At 46.4% G+C, this 25,906-nt stretch overlaps 1 protein-coding gene across 1 annotated transcript in view; it reads right to left on the bottom strand.

Moving 5' to 3' along the window:
• MBD6 (methyl-CpG binding domain protein 6) overlaps window positions 1–25,906 on the bottom strand; it is a 489,030-nt gene that overhangs the window by 57,680 nt on the left and 405,444 nt on the right. The window contains exon 11 of the mRNA XM_069653591.1: window positions 5,277–6,188. Coding sequence (XP_069509692.1) covers window positions 5,277–6,188 — 912 coding nt within the window. The remainder of the gene's footprint in view (window positions 1–5,276; window positions 6,189–25,906) is intronic.

Below are 25,906 nucleotides of genomic sequence, written 5' to 3'. Positions count from 1 at the left end.
TGACTTATGTTCTCTATACTTTTAAAAAGAGTCAACTGTACCTTAATCTTTGCCCCTCCCCAGCACTGAGACGTTTTATTCTGTTGATGCGTATTAACCATCTACCTACGTTAGCGAACAGATCTTGGGATGCTGCGTCTCCTGAACCTACAAGAAACTGCAGATTATGTGGTGTTCTGTCCACTCTCGAAACTGCAAGGCATGCGTTAACTCAGTGCGCGGCGATGACTCATCATTACAATAAGTATCTCAGAATTTATGTACATAAACTGGACCATCTGGAGTCTAATGAGTTCTGGTACTATTGTATTAACACACTTAATTCTAGGCTTCATATTGCACTGTTTAATATCTGGTCTATTGCAGAAAAACAAATGTGCAGTTGAGGGCAGTAGGAGGCATTGTTAACTTCTGGTTTTAATGACCTGAGCCAGGACCAGGTAATTTTAGAATATTTTCTTTATATCCTCGTCTGGGTGATCTGCTTATTAATGTTTCTTATAAGTATGTATATGTATATATGAAAGGATGCTTGTCTGATTAACTGATGAATTGATTTCAAATCACTGTAATTAATATCTTATTTATCTTATTCATGAGAATTTGTTTTAAATGTGTAAAGTTTTCATTTTCTTAAAACCGTATCACATTACAATAAATACAACTATCTTTAACATGGAGAAGTGCCTTTCCATCGAAAATATAAATGGACTGGTTTCAATGGAAATGCATTTTTACATGTAAAAGATGGCATTTCAATACATTTTATTTAACGTTAAAACGTTACATGGAGCTGTCCAGTGCTGAAATTTCAGCACTGGCCAGCTCCTTGTAATGTTTGAATTTTTTTTGTATATTGGGGGGTGGGGGGGGTTCCAGGTTCCCCCCCCCGCAACCCCTCACATCCACCCCCCAACCCTAACCCTAATGTAACCCTTAATCTAACCCTAGCCACAACCCTAACCCCAATGTAACCCTTAATCTAACCCTAGGCCCAACCGCCAACGCTAACCCTAATGTAACCCTTAATCTAACCCTAGTCCCCAACCCCCAATGCTAACCCTAATGTAACCCTAATCATAATGTAACCCTTAATCTAACCCTAGCCCCAACCCCCAATGCTAACCCTAATGTAACCCTAATCATAATGTAACCCTTAATCTAACCCTAGCCCCAACCTCCAATGCTAACCCTAATGTAACCCTAACCATAATGTAACCCTTAATCTAACCCTAGCGCCAACCCTAACCCTAATGTAACCCTTAAGCTAACCCTAGCCCCAACCCTAACCCTAATGTAACCCTTAATCTAACCCTAGCCCCAAACCTAACCCAACACTAATCCTAATCTAACCCCTAATCTTAACATTACATTTCGATGGATCAATCGAATTGTATTCAATGAAATGGCCATTCTATGGAATGTTATTTTGATGGAAAAAAATTCTATGGTTTGGGCTTACATGGTTTAGTTGTCGATGCAATGACTGAATACCGTCTGGCAGGGCAGTGAGCGAGGGCGATGCCGAAACTCAATGTGTTTATCCTCCTTGTTTACAGGCATACACCCAAAAGGTGATTGGCTGGCTGTCCTTGGTGGACAGCCACCCTGCTGTGTGAGTGACAGCTAGGCTGCGAATGAATCAGAGAAACCGGCATAAAAAGGCGAGGTCTTTGGCTTGGAAGGCAGTGTCGACCACTGGACGAAGGAATCCGAAGAACTTGGAAGATACGCTTGCTGCAACTCCTGAACCGTTGGTTTGCCCGGTCAAGTCCTGCTGCATTGCTGGAGCTCCGAATTCATCTAGACTAGAGAAGCCCTGCAAAGGACGAATCGACCCCAAGACAACTCATCAGGAAATCCTCTCGGAGCTGGTTGTACTTCCTTTGCTGCTGCAGGAACCGATTGCCAGGGAGAGGAACACCAGAATCAAGTGCATCATCTTTAAGTCAGACCCGAGCTCCAGAAAGATCCTCCGGACCCCCATGAAACAGGACTGACCAAGCCTGAGCCACCTCAACTGTGTGCTGGACCACAGATGAGAGGAAAGTCCATAAGGTATCCGAGAACCGCTGTGGTGGTATTCGTGAGAAGCTGTAACCGCAAAGTGCTGCTGATCTTAAGTTTGCCCATTGCTGCCGCGACCTTCAAACCATGGTGCAGGAGTCCCCGGACATTCTCCCTCTTGTCCCCACAACTTAGGCCCAGGAACAACAGGATCTGCCAAATGACAACTGGAACAGAAGCCAGATGGAACCAATTTCCTCAGACCTCGTGTACTGTAAACTAAGGGGTGCTTACCTCTTGTCATCTAGGCTTGCTAGCTCTCAGTTGAGACTTGTCTTGGTCGCTCTTGCAGAGTTGCTTGCAGCTTTGCCCCTCACAAGCCTCCCAGCTTGTGGGCCACCAGTGATTTCATTTTCTACAAAGACTTCTAAAACATTGTGCAAGACTGTTTTACTTACCTTCAAGAAGTGCTTCAGTTCCCCAAGACCTTGCTCAAATGACATTGGCTGTCCTGGCTGCCTGAAAGACTAACCGCTGACTTTGTGCTTTAACTATCATTAAGCAAAAGTGTCACATTCCATAATTTGTGTAGCTGAGAAAGGGTTAAATTACTTTGCATTGGGGGTTGGGGGGTGGGCTCCAAAAGTACTTACCTGCTTAAGAAAATTTGTTAACCATTGTTTCTTTCCCAAAACCTTTCCTTTAGACACCAAACTCAGTTCTGCTCTAAATGTACCAGTGATATATTAATGTCCACAGTGTCCTAGTTATTTAAGTCACCTCAGGGTGTAGGAAGTGTCTGTGTGCCATCCCAAATGGGCATCTACTGATTTATTGAAACTGAGAGTGTATTTTTTATAAGTATATTTTTGTGTTACATATATTGCTCCCTTCTAAGGAAGGGTTATTCAACTGACAGTTAAATTAATAAATAATTGTTTAATCAAGAAACCTTGAGTGTAAGTGTTTATTTGAATACTTGTCACTGTGAAACTCTGTTACAACCCTACAGCTCACATTGACCCCTCTTGAGATAAGCCTTGCTGCTCAGTCACTCTACCAAGTTGTGTAGCATATGCTTATACCAAAGGTTGGGTTAACTATTGCCAAGAGGACAAGGCTGGTGCAGTCTCCCACAGGGTACTGCATACAATCTTGCCTAACAAGAACCATGCAATAATCTCCATATTATTTTCTATGAACTTGGTGGCACTCATTATGAGATTTAATACATTTCAATTTGACTACTGCATTTCGTTTAAATTTGAATGTTTGGATTCTAACTGTCAATAAACGTATACCTCCAGATTGAGGCATATTTATCTCTTTAGTATTGATCAGTAGACTAAACAGAGCTAAAACTCAGGCGTTAAGCTGTTGGAAAGATAAGATGTCTTTAGGTGGGACGACCCGGAAGTGTGTGATATTAGGCCCTTGCTTTGGAATTATGTAGTTCTGTTTTATCATCGCACTGACAGGGTTCCCACGGGGACGTTCATCTTCTTACTCATCCTATGTGTATGGATCTTTGTCTTCCTGTGATTGCTGGTAAAATAAAGTTTTACCTTTAGGAATGGGAGAGGACATTGGCTGGTGTTAAGGATCACCTTTTGACGTCATATGCTGGTAATATGGGTATCTAAGGTGTAGGGAACAAGTGGGTGACTTGTGGTCTATCCACCTTCATGTTGTCCTGTATCAGGAGAACAATAAAACACTGATGAGTGAAAGAGCTATTTCGCTCCACCTTTCCCTTCCATCTCTATTAGCACCTGGGCTGCGCACGGGCAACAATCAGGATGCTCGAATTGCGGGCTGAATCTCACTATACAAGCCCATGTTCCTAGCAAGCAGACAGCTACTCGGACCCACCCCACCATCTTACCACCCGCTCCCCGCTGTCCCTGGGCTCCTCAGCACCTATCGTCAACTGCCCTCTCCCCACCCAATAACTTGTTTGAACCCGAGCTGCTCCACCGCTCATCAACAGCTCCCGGGTCGTCCTCCATTTCCATGGCAGCCATATTGGTTTAATATTTGTTTGAATCAACCGGTTGTGACTAGCACGCAACCCGCTGATTCAAACAAATACATCGTTATCAGCACCCTTGTTTATAAACCCAGGGTCCCAAAAGCAATAATGACACCCTCCCACTGCCTATGAAGCCCTGCCAGTAATGGCGCTTGGGCGTGGCATTAAGGCCCTCGCTTTGCTCAGGTCTTTAACTTGTGCTCCTGCCGTTGATATTTCAAACATCCTTAGAGTGCAGAGGAAATTGCGCCCCACACTGAAAGCATATACAAAATATGCCAAATTCCTTCAACTGAAGGAGGTATACAAAATGTCTAGTTTTCTCTTACTTTTCAATCTCAGGTTTTCCTAAACTGGTAACGTTAAGACTCGTTCTCTAACAGTTACTGCGCTATACCAGTTCTATCTTTTTCTTGTATATGCCCCTTCTCATAAGGAGACTATATATTAAATGCTTCTTCACTTAATATCAAATTGTGTCACCCAACTAGATTCTTTCCTAGACTTCCTCCTAGACCTTCTGTACCCTATACTGGCAAAAGCAAAGCGTAGGTGTGAGATTACAACTTCATATCGTGTTTGTCAGATCTACCTCATTAACCCCATTCTGTCAAAATAAGCCAGAACGGATCTTTCTCCTGCTAATTGTGAATCAGACATTTGGCTTGATGTGTTGACGCATGGATGGCCAGTAATTAAAGGATCTTTCTGCAATATCACTGAATGCAATGCATGACATTATAAAACCTGTAACATTTTTATAATTGATTTGGAATTCAATACTGCAAACTTTACAACTTTACACCCACAATTTATAACATGACGAAAGAAAAACATTGTTTTTCTAGCTAAGACTTTCGCAATCCCCTACTATTACCCCATGGAACCTGTGGAGCCAAGAAACAAAAACAATTATACAATCCTCAACTTTTCGTTTGAAATTAAAATAAACATACTGGAGATGGCCAATTGTAATTATTAATGACTGTCACCTGAAACCTCAAATATTACATGATTTCTGATGAGCCCCAGCCCTCGCTCAACCAATGAGAGGAACCATGGTTGCCCACTGCATATTTGATGTTGTGATCTAATCGGTGAAGGTTTGTTTATTCTTGGACACATGTAGAGTCATTTATCACAGTAGTGCTTTCAGGTGCCCTTTTGTATAACGCTTTGAGCGTGGTGGATGGCTCCTGGCATAATAAGATCACAAAACTCTAGATCAATCACAAACCTCTGTCACTGTAGCCTCTCTCTGAATGGTGTTGCCCTCAGGTTGCTCCATGAGGAAGGATAAACTTGGAACCTCAATCGCCAGATCAGTTTTTGACTCTATTGGGAGGAATGGGTCAGCAGTGCTGCCTTTGCAGTCTGGAGAGCTGCTGCCACTATTTAGGAATTGGACCTCTCTGTTGCATCTCCAGAAGGCACGTGGCAGAGTTTGAGATAGATCCTCTATTCGCGGACACAGCGTTGCCCTATCACACTGACCAGTCACTTGACCATTGAAGTGTTTGCCAGCATCCCAGTCTCTTACATGGTCTGCCCTGGAGTTTCCACCGTGATTGGGATGCTTTAAGGCTTTCTGAGGAGGCAGTTCACTCTCGGAAGACTTGGTGATGTGAGTGTGCTCCCTGCTTTCAGCAACTGGTGTGTGATCAGACATTTCCCCATTGAACCCTTCAGTCACCTCCCCCAGCTCAATAGATCTTCTGCTTTTCTTAAATGGTGGTCTGACCATTTCAGAACTCTGGCTCTCTGGCACCAGTTTTTCTCCTATGTTTGGGCATCCACGGTCAGGCAAGTGAGTTGGTCCTGCTGTCCGATCTACACCATAGCGGAGATTCTCATGGGATGAGAGGGAGTAATCCAATGGCTTGGAGGTATGGCTGTAGTCTAAGGCACTTGAGGCATTCCCTACTATGGAAGGGCTAGGATGGGCAATGCAAGACATCAGATCTTGAACTTTTCTGGCCGTATCCATGCAAAAGGGAGAAACGGCGGGAGCCGGATGGTTGCTTTTGCCTGACGAGTTCTGCTCAGAGGACTGCTGGCTGACTGAAGGGCTTGGAGATGATGACGTGCTGGTCCCTTCACTCTGCTGCGAAGAGTGGCCTTGTTTTTCTAAGCCTGGGCTGGAATTGAGCTATGTGTAGGAAAGAGAACAAAAAGGAGCAAATTAACAACAATTTCAGTTTAAGACATGGGTATAACATACATTTCATGTCACACTATTGGAAATGACCAACGGTTCTTAACAATGGCTAGCTGTGTGGTACGGAAAGTTTAGCTAAGCCAGTGATTGCATATATGGAAGAGTGCAGCAATGCAGATCGAGGTGATAAATAGTAGGAAAGCTGTGACAGATAAGGAAGGACTCTGTACAAAACTGAAAAACCTAGCAGCAGGTTGCTCTCATATCCGTATTTAACATTATAGTTTCACAGATACTCTTGCCTGTGGTGCTGGAATAATAATAGCATACAATTACAGCCCATCAATCTAATGGAGAATAACTGGTTTGCTCAGCCTTACTTTAATTTAAGCAGATACACGCATCAGAAAGACAATTACGGGTATGTAATATTTGTCTTCTGAGGCTCGTGGATCTGCTTAGAATAACATGCTTTGCATAGACTAGCAAGCAGTATCTTGTTAAGGAGGTGGGCTGCTGAAAAGTACAGAGGTAAAGAGATGTTTTAACACCACCGGTCATGTCTGAGAATAGCTTCTTGCATCAGTATCTACACAGTAGTGTCGTGTGCATGTATGAACTGAGCTCCATGTAGCTGCTTTACAAATTACCTCTAGGGGCACATTTGCGGTGAATGTAAGGTTTGCACCAGTACCCAGAGTTGAGTGTGCTCTGTGTGTAAATGGTAGTGTCTTTTTGGACAATGTGTAGCATTGCTGAATGCGGTTTAAAATACACCTTGAGATTGCTGTTTTAGAGACAGGATCACTTTCTCTACCTGCAGCAAGTGAAACAAAGAACTGATCCGTTTTTTGCGATGGCTTAGTTTTGTCTAGATAGTACATTACCGCCCTACTGACATCTAGTGTATGGGGGCTATTTCCCCAGAATGTTGTGGGTTTTGAAAGAAAGCAGGAAGTTCAATTTACTGATTGACATGAAATTTAGAAATGTATTTTGGTGAGAATCACAGATGCGTTCTCAGGACTACTTTGTCCTTATGTATTATGTGTGACAATGGGTCTGTGATTGATAGCGCTTGTAGTTCAACTCTTCTTATAGATGTAATGACTATAAAGCAGGCAGTCAGTCTTGTAGGTAAGCTCTTTAAGACTTGCTTTATGCATGGTTTCAAAAGGAGGACTCATAAGTTTAGTTAGGATGACATTTAAATTCCAACCTTGGGGAGTTGTTGAAATTGGGGGGATACATTCTTTTGACCAGTTCCATGAAAGCTTTAACAGGAAATTTCCACCAAGACATTTTGCTTTGTGATGTAGTGTAAACTGAGAGTGCCGCTAGATGTACTTTTAGTGTGTTCAAACTCGGAGCTCAGGAGCAAAGATGCTAAGTTGAGCGTCTAAGGACGAGGATGGAGGGTTGTTCCCTGATGCTGCGAGAGCATGCTTTAAAGGCATGGTAGTTTAACTGGTGGATAGACCGACATCTTCAGCAGATGTGGGAACTAGATTTGGAGCCATTTGGCTCATCGTTAGATGTTCCTGGTGTAGTTTGTGGATCATTTTGTTTAGCAATGGTGTTGGGGGAAAAGCTCCCTGACCAACTCACCCACAGTGCGCTCTCCTTGGAGCCTGTTTGGAGAAACCTGGATGCGTAAGCAGGGCATTTTATATTCTCTTGTGTTGCAAAAAGAGCTATGTTTGGATACCCCGATTGTTTGAAGATGTTTGTAGTGTCTGTGTGCAATTCCCACTTGTGTTCAGAGGGAAGATCTGTGTCTGCTGTGTACATTTGTGAGACAGTTGTGTTCCCCTGAAAAGTGTTGCAACAGGAGGAGGAAGAACCTTTGCAGAGACCAATTGCATATCTTCTCTGCTAGTTTGGATTGATTTAGTGAGTGCGTTCCACCCCGCTTGTTAACATGGCGGTTGTACTGTCTGTGAGGACTAAGACTGTTTTGCCCGATAACTGGTGTTGAAAAACTTGTAAACTGCCAGATGTTCCAATATGTTGATATGTTTTTCCGACAGGGACTGTGACCACATGCCATGTGCTGTTTGGTGGAGATAATGAGCTCCCCAACACGAAAGTGACAAGACTATTAGTGGCCTCCAGTGCTGAGGCGGGAAAAGAATTCCCTTTTGTTAGGGTGAATTCTCAGAAATGTGCTAATTCAATTCACCTTAGAGACCCCCAGCAACTTTGCTGGATTTTGAGGACTTGATCTTTTACCTGGAAAGAGTGCGAGCCTTTTTTCCCCACTCTCATGTGTTTTGATGTGTGTTTTACATTTTGTGTTCTCCGATTATGGAGTTTTAGATAACTCCATAGGCATCTTTTCGTGTGCGTTACACTGCACCCTCAGTGCAGTGACACAGGGATGTCTTTTAGACTTCCCAAAGGTTTAAATACCTTCTCTGGGATAAACTACTGTTTCCCAGAGAATGTAAAGTGAAATTGACTTTACTCGTCTTTTCCAAATTCATAGACCCAGCACACACCATCTTACCATGGAGTGCTAGAGGGGTTGCATACTATCCCCTATGGCTTAACACTCATGTAGCAGTCAAATGCTACCCTTTTCTATCGAAATGGCTGGTGGCAGTGGTTTTATAACTAACTACCATGATTTTTCCCGACCGCCAACACCGGTAGCTAAAAATCACGGGAGCCATCTTTTTCAAGATGGCGCCTTAAACCCCTTTGTTTAAAACAAGTCCCGGTCTTCTTTTTTCAACATTTCTTTTTGGAAAGGTCCTTCAAGTGTTTGTCTCTGCGTGACAAACTAGGTTTGGTCCCTTTGTCCGTGTGCCTTTGGCGGGCTTCAGGACTGAAGCCCGCCTCTGGCGCCTGAGTGTCTGGGGTGGGCAGGAAGTGAGGGAGGTGCCCGAAACTCCCTGTGCGTAGTCTCCTAGGAGACCCAAATGCACTCTGGCAGGATTGGCTGGCTGACTGTCCGGCAAGGACAGCCACCCTGCTGGGTGAGTGGCAGCTAGGCCGGAATGAAAGGGAGAAAACTGTTTAAAAGGTGGCACCAGACAGGAGTGCCCCTATCCCCGCTCATCTTTGCCCTTATCATGGAGCCTTTTGCTCAGCGTGTGCGTAACAACCCTGCTATCGAAGGGGTGAAGGTGGGGGAATGGCATCACAAGGTGTCCCTGTATGCCGACGATGTGATGTTCACCCCAAGTCCTCCCTGCAATGCTCTCTTATGGAACTAGATCTCTTCAGGCGTACTGCAGGGTTCACAAATAATTTCTCCAAATCTGGAGCATTGGGGGTAGGACTGAGAAATTGAGGCCCTTCGCCCCTATTGCCCTGTTGAATGGGAATGCAAAGCGTGAAGTTATTTAGGGGTCCAAATCCCATCGAACTCGCAAGAGGTCTATGGCGCCAACTTCCTGCCACTTTTCAGAGCCCTAATGGCAGACTTAGAACAGTGGAAATCCCAAGAAATCTCCCTAATGGGCCGCATTATGGCCTGCAAGATGAACATACTCCCAAGATCGCAGCGCTCCCGGTGGAGATCCCCAGCACTCCCCTGCTCCGCTTGCAACGCAAAGTCTTTCGATTCATCTGCCATGGGAAAAAGGCGCGATTTCCCAAAGCGGTGATGCTGGGTGGGTCGTGTCTGGGAGGGATGGGGGTAGCCAACCAACATAATTACCAAGTGCAGTGGCACAGCTGGCACGCCTCTCTGCTTGCTTGGTAACAGATGACCTCCCCCAATGGGTAAACATAGAACAGTCCAGGCATTCGCTGCCTCCTCTCCTCCTTACCGCATATCTCTCCAGCAGCGCAGAAGCACTGGCCTGGGCTTCTCACTACCTCCATATCCACTGCAAACACATGGGATTGGGTGATGAAGCTAGTGTGTATGCCGAGGGGGCCAGGTCCACAAACCCCTATCTTCTGAGTTCAGTAGATGGAGAAGGGGTGGCCTACACCGCTTCTCCCAGCTTTTTAACAACAGGGTCCCATTAACCTATGCTAACTGTAAGGAACGGTTTGCCCTGTCGGAAGCTGACAGACACAGGTATGCCCAAATAAGGCATTGGACAGTTCATCCTCAGGTACAATAAGGGGCAACCCGTGAGCGGGGGCCATTAAGCGTTTTCTACTGGAAGGGGCTCAGGTGGTCGCCATCTTGAAACTATACCAATTTATGCACACAGATATGTGGGCCCTATGGCCGCATTACATGGACCAATGGGAAGCAGACTTGGGTCACCCTATCGAAGACAAGAGAAAGGTGGATATCTTCTTCCAAATGCGTGACCAACAAATAAACTGCCTTCAAGCTGACATACCGCTGGTACTACTCCCCCAGTGAGGCTGCACCACATTGAGAAATCTCTGGGCCCGGGGTGCTGGCGTCAATGTGGTGTGCAAGGGACATACTTTTATGTGTGGTGAGAATGCCCATGGGTCCAGACTTTTTGGAGCAAAGTAATATCCATAATTGAGGCCATAACGCAGACAAAGCTTCCCTTAGAACCTGAGGTGCTGCTCTTGGGGGCTCTGGTCCTGCAGATCTATCCTAGATCGGGAGCAGCGAGGCAGCTGACACACCTCTTGGTGGCGGCATGGATTTACATCGCCAGGGCCTGGAGGACCCCCCGAGGGCCTGCTTTTCCCCATTTCGTTGCACGTTCAATTATGTTCTGATTTAGCCCTGCTGCTACTCTGCATTTCGTTGCACGTTCAATTATGTTCTGATTTAGCCCTGCTACTACTCTGCATTTCGTTGCATTATACTGGTATAATTATGCTCTGACTTAGCCTTGCTGCTACTCCTGCTTTTCGCTGCATTATACTTTTATAATTTATAATTCAACTGTCTAACAATCACTACCATTGGCACCTCTAATACTAAACCTATCGTACCTACTCCCTAAAGTCTATTAACTTAGCCTGAAGCCATTACTTATTGCAACTCGCTACTAGCCCTCACACTACCTCATTTTCCTTGTTGCCTCCGCATTATGTTGTTTTGACACAGCTGATCTACTTTTTGTCCTGCACTGCTTCACTGCGCTCCCTTCAGCTTACTTTCCTGCCATACGACTGGTCACTATGCACCTACACCATGAATCACAGCATGCACACATGTTGGTCATATTGTTATCATGCTTGACCTGCTCTTTCACCTACAGCCACAGCACTCAACACATCAATCCACTCCCCTCCAACCCCCCCGAGACACTTATCTCCATGATGGCGAACTCAGCTAGAAGCTCTAACCTTAACTGCTCACTTCACCACAGAGCCCTCACCCAAGCCAGCACTTCTGGAAGGCATCCTAATGCTAACATTTCGCACATCACTACACCGCCTCCTAACAACCCCTACTTAAACTCCCCCGCCCTCTGGCTAGAACACTTTGCTACAAAACCCACGCCTAACCAACCTTGTGCCTTGCACTTAAGGAACACCAGACTGGGATCCAGATTACTTGCGCTGGTCACCACCAGCAGAAGTCCACTATGACCATGATATCTCCATCACACAATCAGCGGCACCTTGGTCCTATCCTATCCCCCAACTTGCTCTCTCCCGACCACACTCCACGCCCTGGACATAGCAGACCTCATCACCACTCAAGATCTTGACTTCTTGGCCATATCGGAGACATGGCTACATGCAGCCTCTGGACCACTACTTTCCCTCGCCATACCTACAGGCTACTCTATCATTAGATGCGACCGCAACACCAATCAATCAAAAAGGCGGTGGTGTCGCCTTTATCCACAAAAGTTCACTCGGCCTCAGAGCTATTCTTCATCCTCAGTTTCCATCTGCAGAGTTCCTCTCAGTAAAGCTCCCCATTTCTCCCACCCAAACTGCCACCCTACACCTCATCTACAGGCCGCCAGGACCTGTCGCCACCTTGGCTGGCGACATTATGACCTTACTAGCAGATAAATCTAAGACTAAATCTCAAATTATCCTACTCAGTGATCTTAACCTGGGCTTCCAACACCCGAATGACCGTAATGCTGCAGACATCGCCAACACTATCGGAGCTAGGATTCTCCCATCACATTCTCAAACACACTCACATCAAGGGGAGAACTCTTGACTGGCTAGTTGACACGAACTGCAGTATCAATTTACAGTCCAGATAGCCTTGCGCTTGGTCAGACCATCACATAATTACCTTCAAAATCAAAGCTAATATCCAAGGCCCTAAACACGATATTGCCCCTGCTTTGCGCACCACAATCAAAAAGGATATTACAACTGATAAACTACTCCCACTTATCCTTTCTACTCTAAACATATCTTCTTCATCCTGCTCTGACCCAACAGTACTAATTGATACCTACAACCATGCTATGCTCAAAGCTTTCAACTCCATCGCCCCAATCAAACTTAGGAAACCAAAACAACACGCACATCTCAACTCCTGTTTTACGCCACACTTGAGAGCGCTAAGAAAAGAAAAACGAAACGCTGAAGCTCGCTGGAAAAGCCATTCGTCTGATGCTAACAAGGACAACCTTTTCATAGCATCCCTGAATTACAAAGAGGATATTTGCCAAGCAAAAAAATATACATACAACAAGCATATTATACAAGCAGACTAACACCAAAGAGGAGTTCAAGATTCTGAAAGAACTTGAATTCCCTGTAACTCCCCCTAACTTCTGCACGAAAGATAACATATGGTGTGCGAACATACAAAAAGCACTCCTAGACAAAGTTCAATGCTAAACAAAACTACCTTCAGATAAACCAGCAGATCACCCTCCCCAATAGCACAAACACCCCCACTGTACCGACCTATAAACCATTCAGCTTCTCCCCTCTTACCATTTTTGAGGTTGAATGTATCATGAATAAGCCCAAACCGTCCCAACTGCCAGGGCGACACCTGCCCAGTTCCCATTATCAAGAAGGCCACACACGATCTAGCCCCTTTTATCACTGCCTTCATAAATTCGTCATTCAAAACTGCCATCGTTCCGGACAATTTGAAAGACACGTGGGTCACTCCCTTGCTAAAAAAAACCTACTCTGGATCCCAGCATCCCCACGAATTACAGGCCCATTAGCACAGTCCCATTCATGCGCAAAATACTAGACCAAGCTGCCCATCTGCAGATCCAGGATTACCTGGAAACTAACAAACTCCTTGGCCTCAGGCAATCTGGCTTCCGGCCCAGGCACGGCACGGAAACTGCCCTCATTGACTCAGATTGAGGAGTTGAAAGATCACGGGAAACTGGCCTTGTTACTGCTACTAGATCTGTCTGCAGCGTTTGATTTGTTTAACGACCAAATCCTCTGTCGGGATCTTAAATCAGCTACACACTTCTCTGACTGTCACCTCGTGGATTAGATCTTTCCTTGATAACAGATCTATGCGGGCATTCTCCCCAGCAGCATCAGCTGAGCCTTCACCCATTCAATGCAGTGTCCCTCAGGGTTCTTGTGTGTCTCCCACTCTCTACAACGTGTTCACCAAACCACTTTTTGATATTCTTGACTATAGGTGTCACCTACACTAATTACGCCGATGACACCCAGATACTCATCCCTATCACATGTGATCACGTTGCTGACACTAAATCCCTGAATGACATATCTGGTCGTTCAAGCGTGGATGGCACAACACAAACTCTATCTCAAGGATGATAAGTCGGAACTCCTCATCTTGGGATCTCAGCATTGTCTTCATAAATTAGATCCCTCTTTCAAGTCCTTCAGCATTGACGGCAATATCATTAAGGTGTCCAATGACACCAAAACTCTGGGCATCTACCTTGACTCCACACTATCGCTGTCCAGAATCTATATCAGGGGTGCACAACTGATTTTGACAGAGGGCCGAAAGTACCTTACATGAGGGCTATAGTGGGCCGAAAAGTAAAAGTGAGCGGGGCGGTAGGCGGGACATGTCAGGAGGCTTTTTCAACCCCCAATTTGTATTAAACACATGGAAAAAGATATGTTTTTGAGGGGTAATGATTTTTATTGCATTTCAAACTTACATTTTGTACTACACATTTTCCATTGCTATCATTTATTTCGATTTAGTTATTGTATATCGTCTGTTTAATTAAATTATATATATTTTATTGACCCTTGATTGGACATTCCGTTATTTTGGACTGCTATAGTTTGCTGTTTGGGTTACCCAAGAGGAGTATGGCCTTCGTTGAGTCAGGTTTCCTCAAAAAAGCAAAGGATATACATCTCCTAACTGTGCCTGTTTTAGCTTTATTATTGAGTTCACTCTTGGAGTGCAACACTATGCACCATGGCTCCCATCCCCAACCAAACACTATGCCCCATGGCCCCCTCACCCCCAACCAAACACTATGCCCCATGGCCCCCTCACCCCCAACCAAACACTATGCACCATGGCTCCCATCCCCAACCAAACACTATGCCCCATGACCCCCTCACCCCCAACCAAACACTATGCCCCATGGCCCCCTCACCCCCAACCAAACACTATGCCCCATGGCTCCCACCCCAACCAAACACTATGCCCCATGGCCCTCACCCCCCAAGCAAACACTATGCCCCCTGTCCCTCACCCCCAACCAAACACTATGCCCCATGGCCCCCTCAACCCCAACCAAACACTATGCCCCATGGCCCCCTGACCCCCAACCAAACACTATGCCCCATGGCCCCCTCACCCCCAACCAAACACTATGCCCCCTGTCCCTCAGCGCCAACCAAACACTATGCCCCATGGCCCCCTCACCCCCAACCAAACACTATGCCCCATGGCCCCCTCACCCCCAACCAAACATTATGCCCCATGGCTCCCACCTCCAACCAAACACTATGCCCCCTGTCCCTCACCCCCCAAGAAAACACTATGCCCCCTGTCTCTCACCGCCAACCAAACACTATGCCCCATGGCTCCCAACCCCAAACAAACACTATGCCCCATGGCCCCCTCACCCCCAACCAAACACTGTGCCCCCTGTCCCTCACCGCCAACCAAACACTATGCCCCATGGCTCCCAACCCCAACCAAACACTATGCCCCATGGCCCCCTCACCCCCAAACACTATGCCCCATGGCTCCCAACCCCAAACACTATGCCCCATGGCTCCCAACCCCAAACACTATGCCCCGTGGCCCTCTCACCCCCAACCAAACACTATGCCCCATGGCCCCCTCACCCCCCTAACCCCCAACCAAACACTATGCCCCATGGCTCCCACCTCCAACCAAACACTATGCCCCCTGTCCCTCACCCCCAACCAAACACTATTCCCCCTGTCCCTCACCGCCAACCAAACACTATGCCCCATGGCTCCCAACCCCAACCAAACACTATGCCCCATGGCCCCCTCAGCCCCAAACACTATGCCCCATGGCTCCCAACCCCAAACAAACACTATGCCCCGTGGCCCCCTCACCCCCAACCAAACACTATGCCCCATGGCCCCCTCACCCCCAACCAAACACTATGCCCCAAACACACTCAAGCATGCACCCATACAGACCCGGACCCCCACCACCCCAACTCAGCACACACACAAACATGCACCCATACAGACCCGAACCCCCCACCCCCCAAATCAACACACACACAAACATGCACCCATACAGACCCGAACCCCCCACCCCCAACTCAGCACAGACACAAACATGCACCCATACAGACCCAAACCTCCCACCCCCCCAAATCAGCAAACTCTCAAACAAGCACCCATACAGACCCGAACCCCCACCCCCCAACTCAGCACACACACAAACATGCACCCATACAGACCCGAACCCCCCATCCCCCCAACTCCAAACCCCCACCCCCAACTCAGCACACACACACACTCAAGCATGCTCCCATACAGACCCGAACCCCCCACCCCCCCCAACTCAGCACACACACAAACAAGCACCCATACAGACCCGAACCCCCACCCTCCAACTCAGCACACAAAAAACATTCAAATCAAAAAATTCATACACATCCGACACCCCCCGACCCCCGCATCTCAACATACACACAAAATACATTCAAATACAAACATTCATACACATCCGACACACCCCCTCACCCCCGCATCTCAACATAAACACAAAATACATTCAAACACAAACATTCATACACATCCGACACACCCTCCCACCCCCGCATCTCAACATACACTCAAAATACATTCAAACACAAACATTCATACACATCCGACACACCCCCTCACCCCCGCATCTGAACATATACACAAAATACATTCAAACACAAACATTCATACACATCCGACACACCCCCCCTCCCCCGCATCTCAACATACACTCAAAATACATTCAAACACAAACATTCATACACACAAACATAAAGCAAAACAAACCCGACACACAAACAGACCACTTACCGGAGACGTGCTGGAAGGCAGGAAGGCAGGTAAGCTGGAAGTCGCTGCAATCGCACTACGGCTGGCATGGTCCAAGGCTGAAATGCCTTCCGGCATCAAGCCTTATGGACCACGCCAGCCGTAGTGCTGGCCCTCCATTGGTGCAACACACACGCATTACGTTGCTCGTAGAAGCGACGTGATGCGTGTGTGTGCTGAGCCAATGAGGGCCAGTGTTTTCACCGGCCCGGAAGACAACAAACACTTTCCTAATGGAGGGCGGCCGCGGGCCGCCCTCCATTAGGAAAGTGTTTGTGCCTCGCGGGCCGGTCAAAAGGGCATGGCGGGCCGCAACTGGCCCGCGGGCCGTATGTTGTGCACCCATGATCTATATAAAGGAGACCAGGGAAAGCAAAACCCAATCTTACACTTTGAGAATGACCCAATTTTATTCAAGGTAGGTAAAACCCAATGTAGACTTATTCTAGACAGGCTATACAGCAGGCCAAGGGAAGCAAGACCCAGTTGGTAAACGTGTACACTTATATTCTGGAAGAAATATTTAGGTGAAGTTAACAGCATTAGTTTGGGAAGTGGAGAACCAATTCACAGGAGTAAAATAACCACATGTATACTTTTAAAAAGGGCAAAACACATTCAAAGTAAGAACTTTTGTAACTGCTCATGTTTCAGAGGGGCAGTTACCACATCAACTCTGTTACAAGTAAGTCACTTTTAAACACTTGTTAAATTTTTCAAGGCAGAATCCGTTTCTTATCCAGTCCTTCCCTAGTCTATTGCATGAATTCTTTCAAAGGAAGAAGAGGGACCCTAGTGGTCTAGGTGCCAGCTGTAGACAGGGCGAGATAGGGTTCAGTTGCAGAAAAAGTCAGAGTTCCTGTGGAAGTCTCAGAGTTGGTTATTGTCCAGGAACTTCAAAAAAGACAACCTAGGAGGATTCCAGCACCTGGCCTGGGTGAACTGGAAGGGAGGACTCCCAATCACACGAAACACCCAAAACTACACAGCAATCACAAAAGGCTTAAGGGAAGTAAAAGCCCAGCCATCACAGTACCCCAGCACAGAAGAAGAGTTTGCAGCAGGACGTCTTCAGGATCTGCGGCCAAAAACCCAGTCAATGAATTCCTTGTCGTGAAGACTGAAGAAAGGACACTGGAAGGGAATTTGCAGCAGGGATCAACAGGGAAGACTCCAGGCAAGGGTTTAGTTGTGGCCGGATGCAGCTCTGTGGTTTTGGTGCACTTTTCAGCAGCCAGATGAGGAACGAATATCGCTGGTCGGATTCTCGTCACTCTCTGGGTCCTGCACTCTGGTGAGGAGACTTCCGGGATTCAAATCGTGTCTGTGTAGGGCCAGGAGCAGGCCACCAAAGTTTCAGACGGATTCTAACTTCGGAAGACCATGCACAGTACAATGGCTCAAGGTTCCAGGTTATTGGGGTATTGCAGCCCAGCAAGGTCGCAGCACGTCGTGGGATGGCTCAAAATGCAGGTCATCCTGACACTAGTGGATCTCACTAGCCTCCGGGTAAGAGTTGTCACGTTCAGGACCCCCAGGTCGATACAGCAGGCTCTGGTTACACAACAGGCTCTTCGGTCGATGGAAATCGCTATGGCCGTCGCTTCTTCATCTTCCTCTTTGGTTTCAGCTTCAGTTGTCGACTTGTCAGCAGCTTCCAGTTTCAGAGTTTTTCATCAAGTGTTAGGGGTTCCATGTGATATCGCGCAGAAATATCGGCATACAAAAATTTCGCCATATTTTTGTGGCGATATTACCCCATGGAACCTGCGGAGGACACCCCCGCAACCCCCATATATTTTAAAAGGGAGCGGGGGACACCCCTGTAACCCCCCCCCATCCATTTACCCCATAAATTATCCCCACCAAAAATATCGCCTATGGCCGTTCCCGACGACCATATGTACGGCGATATTTTTGGTGGGGATAATATTACCTGATACCGTGTTAGGGGAGTTTTCCTTGCGTCCCACCTGGAGATAAGACTTTAGTAAACTATCCCAGTGGTTTGTAGATCTCCAACTCTTAATATCAGTCTGTACTAACTCAGGACCCTGGTGGAGTGGCAGAGCAGTCAGGCGTATCTTAAGAGGAAGATGTGAGCTGTAGGTAAGTACACTGAACCCACTTAGACATGAGATATGGCATTTATAACGCACATGTACACAAGTTTTTTTAGGAGCAACATGCACCACAAAGTAGCACTTACACTTATAATAAATATATAATTGTATATAAATTATATTTACACCAGAATTCCTTTAAATACTTCCGGTGTTTATACTAGAACACTTTAGAATACTTTAGGATATACTTCAAATGACACTTTCACTTTTGTGTTTGTTGGCGGTTGCATTTGTTGCAACGTTAGAAAGGGAAAAGACAATGTTATTGTATGAACAGTTATTACGCGCTACTCTTCAGTTTCTAACAATTTATACAGTAATACATTTACTCTGCAAACACATATAGGGCAAACACTTAAAAGGGTGGAACATGGTTAGTTAGTTTAACATTAGCTTGGTTCAAGCAGGGTTTTTTTGGCACAGCAAGACTTTTGTCCCAAAATGCAACCCTAGCTACAGGCAGTTCGGAGAGGGCTCAAAGTCTTGACAAGCAACAGAATACAAAGAGTTCCAGGGGATTTCTTCCAGTCCCTAGCGTTATAGAAGCAGCACATTAACAACTAACCAGGGAGACCTGTAAAAGGACTCTATGAAGGGACACAAGCACCAGCTTTATTAAGAGGTAAAAGGGGGTGACCCTGAACACCTCTAGGTGCGCTCCAACTCTCTCGAGCGACTTCTTGGCATCAGGTATGCAATTTCTTCTTAACCACAGTACCTTAGGTTTGAAAAGAATGTTTGTGCTGGATGCTCTGCGATGTTGAAGCTCTGGAACCGACCTCCAGATTCCTTGGTCTGATGACTGAAGGCAGGACAATGGACGGGATCTCTCAGCAGCAGTCTCGAGGGAGCGCCTGGGGTACAGTTTTCAGCAACTTCTTGGTTCACTCAGCGATTTTGGCGCCTTTTCACCAACAAAGGACACAGATGGTCCGGTCAATCATCTTAGCTTCCTGCAGTCCTGCAGTTTGGGCAAGTTGGATCGGATCTCTGGAGCGCCCTTACGGGTTCAGCAAAGATTTGGACGGATTCGGCTTTTCCACCACGATGCACTCAAAATGGGCAGCAAGTCTCCTGGAATCGGGGTTCCACCGCTCTGGAAACTCAAAGGACCCCGAGAGATGGCTCAATTCAAAGTTCGTCTTGGGACTGGTCGTTCCCTCCAGCCAAAGGGATGGAGTCGTCCTCTTCGGAGCTCCTCTGTCGCATAGAAAACGGTGTCAGGATAGCAGTGGTCGCTTCACAGTGTTGCAAAGGGTCTGCAGGCGTCTCTTGTCGTCTTCTTCATATACTTAAGCTTCCAATGGTCTACTTAATTTTCCCTCCAGAAGCCTCACCTTTTATACAGTTCCAGCACACACTCCTCTGCAATCTCGCTCAGCATTCTACAGAAAGGGGCAGGTGGCTGTTCACTCAGGACAGTCAGACCCCCCTGTGGTAGCTGGTCCTATTCATGCACTCTGGCAGACAAAGGGAAGGAAGGAAGGAAGGAAGGAAGGAAGGAAGGAAGGAAGGAAGGAAGGAAGGAAGGAAGGAAGGAAGGAAGGAAGGAAGGAAGGAAGGAAGGAAGGAAGGAAGGAAGACAGAGACACAGAGACACACACACACACACACACACACACACACACACCCCCCCTCCCAGAATGGTAGAAGGGCTAACAAAAAAAACCATGCTAGTAATGGGGAAAAAAGAAGGGAGGCCCCAAGTTGGTACTTGGGTGCCTCTATTGTGCACTTCCGAGGCTATGGACATAGCCTGCGGTATACACATTGCACAATAGTTGTTATAACACGCCCACTGCCACCAGCCATAACTAGAAGATTCTCCATGTGACTAAAATATCACATGAGTAGAGAAGGTGGATAGGAGGTATTCCACTGGCACTCCACTGAAGGTGGTGTGTGCCAATCTCTCAGACTATAGAGTTTTGGGAGAGATACTAAATTGTAGCTACTTGAAGATATAGAAAAAGAATCTTAAAGGAGGACCCTAAGGAGCCCACAAGAATGACTGAGTGCATAAAGGCTCCGCTCCTTCAGAATTTCAAGAAAAATGTCCAGAAGTCCAGCAAAACACACTGGGGGTCTCACTAGTAGAGGGGATGAAGGATAAAAATTATAAATCTCCCTAACAATTACTTACAGCAATACAAGGGTAGTAGACCCTAACAGTTGTACCGTGACGCTCAGCAAGAAATCACATAGTAAGTCAACTGGACAATATACTTTTCAGAATAGTGGAATCCTTATTCCAGGAACAGTATAAACATATAACTCTGATTCAGGATAACAGTTATTGTAGGGGAGTTGGACCCTTGGGTGTAATATTCAATTACAGTTGCTTTTCAGTTCACAGACTAAGGGAAGCAATAAACTTGTTTACTTATTTTTGGATGGCACACATCTATGCAAGTTAAGTAAAACCTATATGATATGTTTATCTATGTAGCGCCTATACACAATGTGTTTCAAAGCTCTTCAAGGCAAGCTGGATATACTTTTGTAAGGAGCTACCAGGAACCTAAAAGCTAAGTGTGACCTAGGCAGACTTATTCTGGATAGGTTAACAGCAAGTCAGGGGAAGCAAGACCCAATTGGGGACACTCATACAATTATCATAACAGGAATAATAAAATGATACCAACAGCATTACTTTTGGAAAGAGGGGAACCCAATTCACAGGTGAGTAAGTTAACCCATCTACTTTCTGTGAGAACAGTGAAACTGTTTCTAAGCAATGTAAGACTTTGAGAATACGTATTTAAGAAGGCACACAGCTTATTCAAGGTAAGTAAACCCTGTATATACTTTTCAGGATGGCAGGACATATCTACAGTAAGTAATCACTTTTGTAACTATTCACTCCGAGAGTTTAAAGTTACCAACTAACTTTTTTACAAGTAATTACACTTTTCAACACTTTTCTACTTTTCAAGGCAGACCCTTTAAATTATCTAGCCCTTCCCAATTCTAGTACATGAGTTCTCTCGGAGGCGGAAGGACCCTAGTGGTCTAGGAGCCAGCAGTAGGCAGGGTGAGATGGGGCTCAGTTGCAGGCAAAGTCAGAGTTCCTGAGGAAGACTGGGCAAGCAATTAAGTAGTTCACTTTGAAAGTTAGTTAGGGTCCAGGGAAGTCAGAGAAGACACCCTAGGGGGATTCCAACAGTGGGCCTGGGTGAACTGGAGGAGAGACTTCCCAATCATATCAACATCCCCAGGATACACAGGAATCACAAGAGACTGAAGTCAAAACACAGTACCTCAGCACAAAAGAAGTGTTGCAGCAGGAAGACTTCAGGATATGCAGTCAAAAATCCAGTCGATGGATTCCTTTGTCTAGAAGACGGAACTTTGGCAGCAAGGATCACGGAAGAAGGCTCCACACAAGATTTTCCTCATGGCTGTATGCAGTTCTGTGGATTTGGCACATCTTTCAGGAGTACAGAAGAAGACAGAATATCGCTGGTCGGATTCTCATTGTTTGCAATGTCCAGCACTCTGGTGAGAGGACTTTCCAACTCGATTCACATCTCTGGAGGTCCAGCAGGATGCCTACAAAGTTTCAGCAAGATTCAGAAGACTGTGCACTACACAATGGCTCAAGGTCCCAGGGTATTGCAGCCCCGCAGGTTCGCAGCACGACGTGGGATGGCTCAAAATGCAGATCTTCTTGAGTCTAGTGGGTAGTGTGCCTCATCAGGCTCTGGGTCATCGTTTTCAGAGTCCCCGGGTGGATTGGAAGGAAGGGTAACAGCAAGCTCTAGTTACACAGCAGGCTCTCCGTTTGCTGAAAATCGTCTCAGCCGCGTTTCCTTCATCATCCTCTTCGGTTTTGGTTCCAGTGGTTGACTACCTCTTCAGCTTCCAGCATCAGAGTTTTATGCAGGAACCTAGCCAATCAAACTGCCATGTAACATTCAATCTTGTGGGGGTTGGCAGTCCTTTCAGGACAGCCAGCCGCCCAGTTTGAACTGGATTCTCGCAATCAGGCTGGAAGACAAAGCGGTGCAAAGTTTTGGACTTCTGCCTTGCTTCCTGCCTTCAAAGACACTCTTGAGCCTGGGTGCGGAATCCACAGGATTCCAGCCGAAGACAAAATTGACACAAAGAATGTTCCCACCCTGGCTGTCAGGAGAAGTAACAAGAAAGGACAAGGAAGAGTGAAACGGCGAAAAAAGAAGACTGGGGCCATTTTGGTAAAATGAGCACCCATGGGTGCTGTAAACCCCATAGCCCTGCTGAGGGGCTCAAGTCTGGGAATATGGCTCGACCATGAAAACCGAGAGCTAGGTTGAAGACGCATCGGAATACGTTTGGTGGGGAAAGGACATACCACAGACAGACTCCACAACAGAAGAGTGTGTTGGGATAAGTAAAAACAGGGAAAACAGCGACCGCGAACGAATAGCGTTCACTGAGACACCAGCTGAGGTACAGATAGTAAGGAAAGGCGAAGTTCCCACTGCAACCACTGCCGCGGGGACAGAACGTGTATTAATACCGCAATCAGGTGAGAGTGTGGGGGGGACACACGTGTATACACAACATCACCGACACAGTGGAAAGTAGGAATAAACATACGGAAGGAAGTCGGAATGCATTTTACCCAAACGAAAGAAGCTACGGCCTTTAGAGCGTAACATGGCGATAAACAACGCATGTTGTAACCTACCCAAAACACCAGTGCATGAAACTCCAAAAATCAGTCCCTGTGAGTCTCCCGTGCTGAACCCATTATGGCGGTCGGCATTCAGGAAAGAAGGGGGCGGGGCATGGGGGGCTTATCAAAGCTTCAGGATATGGTGGTCCCTGATAGGACTAGGGGACTCCAGCCCCTATATAAAGCAAACATCAAGACGGGACTAACGGATACTTCTCCCTTTTGTTTCAGGACAGACTCAGGGCGAAGAAGGAGCTACTGGACTCTGCTGGGCTTACGAGGCCTAGACCCAGGTTCTTGCCATATCCTCGAAGGAGCCCAAGAGCTCATCTATTTTTGGACTGCAATTAAGGAGAGTCATTATCCGGATTTTTTTTTTCAGCGTGTTCTTAATGGTGCCTTTACCAGGGCTGTGGAAACAGCCTGCTGCAAAGGTGCACCAAATTTATAAAAAGGTTCACTGCCACTAGTCAATAAAGGTAAGTTTGTCCTTGTAACATGGTACAGTTAAAAGGAGAACGAGGATACAATGCATCTCCCCAGCACTACCATAAGGTGGGGTGTGCTGGTTTCACCTAATAAAATGTAAAAGGGATCCAAAGATCCTTTCTACCCTTGTAACCTCTCTCACAAGTAATAGCTCTCACAAGGTTAGCCAGAGAAAATTAAAGGGGAGCCCAAAGGGCAACCCTGCAATAATAAAAAGGTTTTACCAAAAGTTGTTAGAGGATAAAATTAAAACGACACCATGGAGAGTCTTAAAAATAAAACCCAAAAAAGAGTAAAGGACTCTGAAAAAGGTGCCCACTCACTGAGGCAAAGGGGAAAAATAATCCACCAGTAAAGCAATAAGTTCTTGGGTTGACACAGGTCAGGAAGATTTATCATTGCTATGAAAATCCTTACCTAACAAGAACCCATTCCCGCCACCAGGATACCTCTCAAACATTGCTGCAGCAAACACAAAACAGCCATATGCTATGCCAAAGGCACCCACTACCTCCAAGAACACCAGTCTGCCACCAATTATGCACAGAAACTATTTTTCTTCTTTTTTAAATACATTTTATTCAGTTTGTTGCAAACTTAAAATACACTCAACTATTCAGCATTGTCAAACCACCATCCATTTCAATATGCAACACCCTCATGAACTACTTCAACTCTAAAATAAACTACATCAGACAAGCCCTCTCCCTCTGCTCTCCCACTTCACACTCACAAATATTCCAACACATGGGACACCTTCCACCCCATTGACAGCCACAGCCATTTCCCTTACTGCCAATAGAAAATCTGTCACTTTCTGGATGATACATGCCCACCTCAAGCCGCATCCAACTTTCATTACCTCCCTGGCTCTGCACTGGCTCAACATCATTAACTCTCTCCCACATGGCACTATCCCACTAGCACTCAAAACTAGACAAATCTCACCCTTGCCCAAAAAACCATTGCTCAACCCCACGCTCCTCGAAAACTACTGCCCCATTACTATCTTGCCATACAATGCTAGAATTATGGAACGCTTCATCATTACCCAACTGCAACAACATATCACCACAACCTCCCTCCTCAATCCCTTCCAATTTGGTTTCAGACCTTGACACAGCACAGACAGCTACACTTCACATCCTCAATGACCCCAAAACATCACTGACAAAGGACACAGCACTACTCATACTGCTTGACATCTCTGCAGCCTTGTTAGGCAAGACTTGATGTAGTAACCCTGTGGGAGACTACAGAGGACTTGACCACTTGGGTCTGCACTACACAAGGCAGCCAGGCTTATCTCATCTCAAGAGAGGTAAATGTGAGCTGTAGAGCTGTAGCAATGAAATCCACGAATACAAGTAGCCAAGTAAGCCAAGTAAGTCATCCTGCTTCTGGAGGGTCCTGGGGAAACTCCTGCAGCTTTTGGCCGGATTGCAGACGTTGCACTAGACTACGGATTTCTCAACCCCTGGCACTCGGTTCCTGCAGCAGCAAAGAAGTACAGCCAGTCGGGGAAGGTGGTCCAGTGTAGTTTGTCTCGGGGTTAGTTGGTGCCACTAACCCAAGGAAAGAAGTCGTCCCTTCCGGAGCTTCTCTTGTCGATCAGAAAAAGGAGTTTCAGCACAGCAGCAGGGCTTCACCAGGCAATTCAAAGGTCCAGGAGGATGCAGCAAGCTTTCTTTGTCGGGTTGTTCTTCCCAGTGGTCGACTCTGTCTTCAGTCCCAACACCCTCGCCATTTAAGCAGGTTCCTACCACTCAAGCACAGCCTAGCTGTCACTCAAACAGCCAGCCAGCCAATCAGGACTGGGTGCATTCAGGCATTCCTAAAGGTAAAGGACAGGGGAGTTTCGGAAACCTCCCTTTCTTCCTGCCCTTCCAGACACACTGGAGGCCGAGGCGGGATTCAGTACTAAAGCCCGCCAAAGGCGAAACAACCAAAGGGCTCAACCCTAGGTTGGCACGCAGAGTAAAACCCAAGAAAGACCACACAACCAGAAAATGGTGAAAAAAGAAGACTTGGCCATTTTGACAAAATGTTCACCCATGGGGGCGATACTG

This window comes from Ambystoma mexicanum, chromosome 3q, assembly GCF_040938575.1.
Source record: "Ambystoma mexicanum isolate Mex_15411 chromosome 3q, UKY_AmexF1_1, whole genome shotgun sequence".
In the NCBI taxonomy this organism is placed as follows: Eukaryota; Metazoa; Chordata; class Amphibia; order Caudata; family Ambystomatidae; genus Ambystoma; species Ambystoma mexicanum.
The sequence above is the reverse complement of the archived record's forward strand: the minus strand, read 5'-3'. Positions and strand labels throughout refer to the sequence as shown.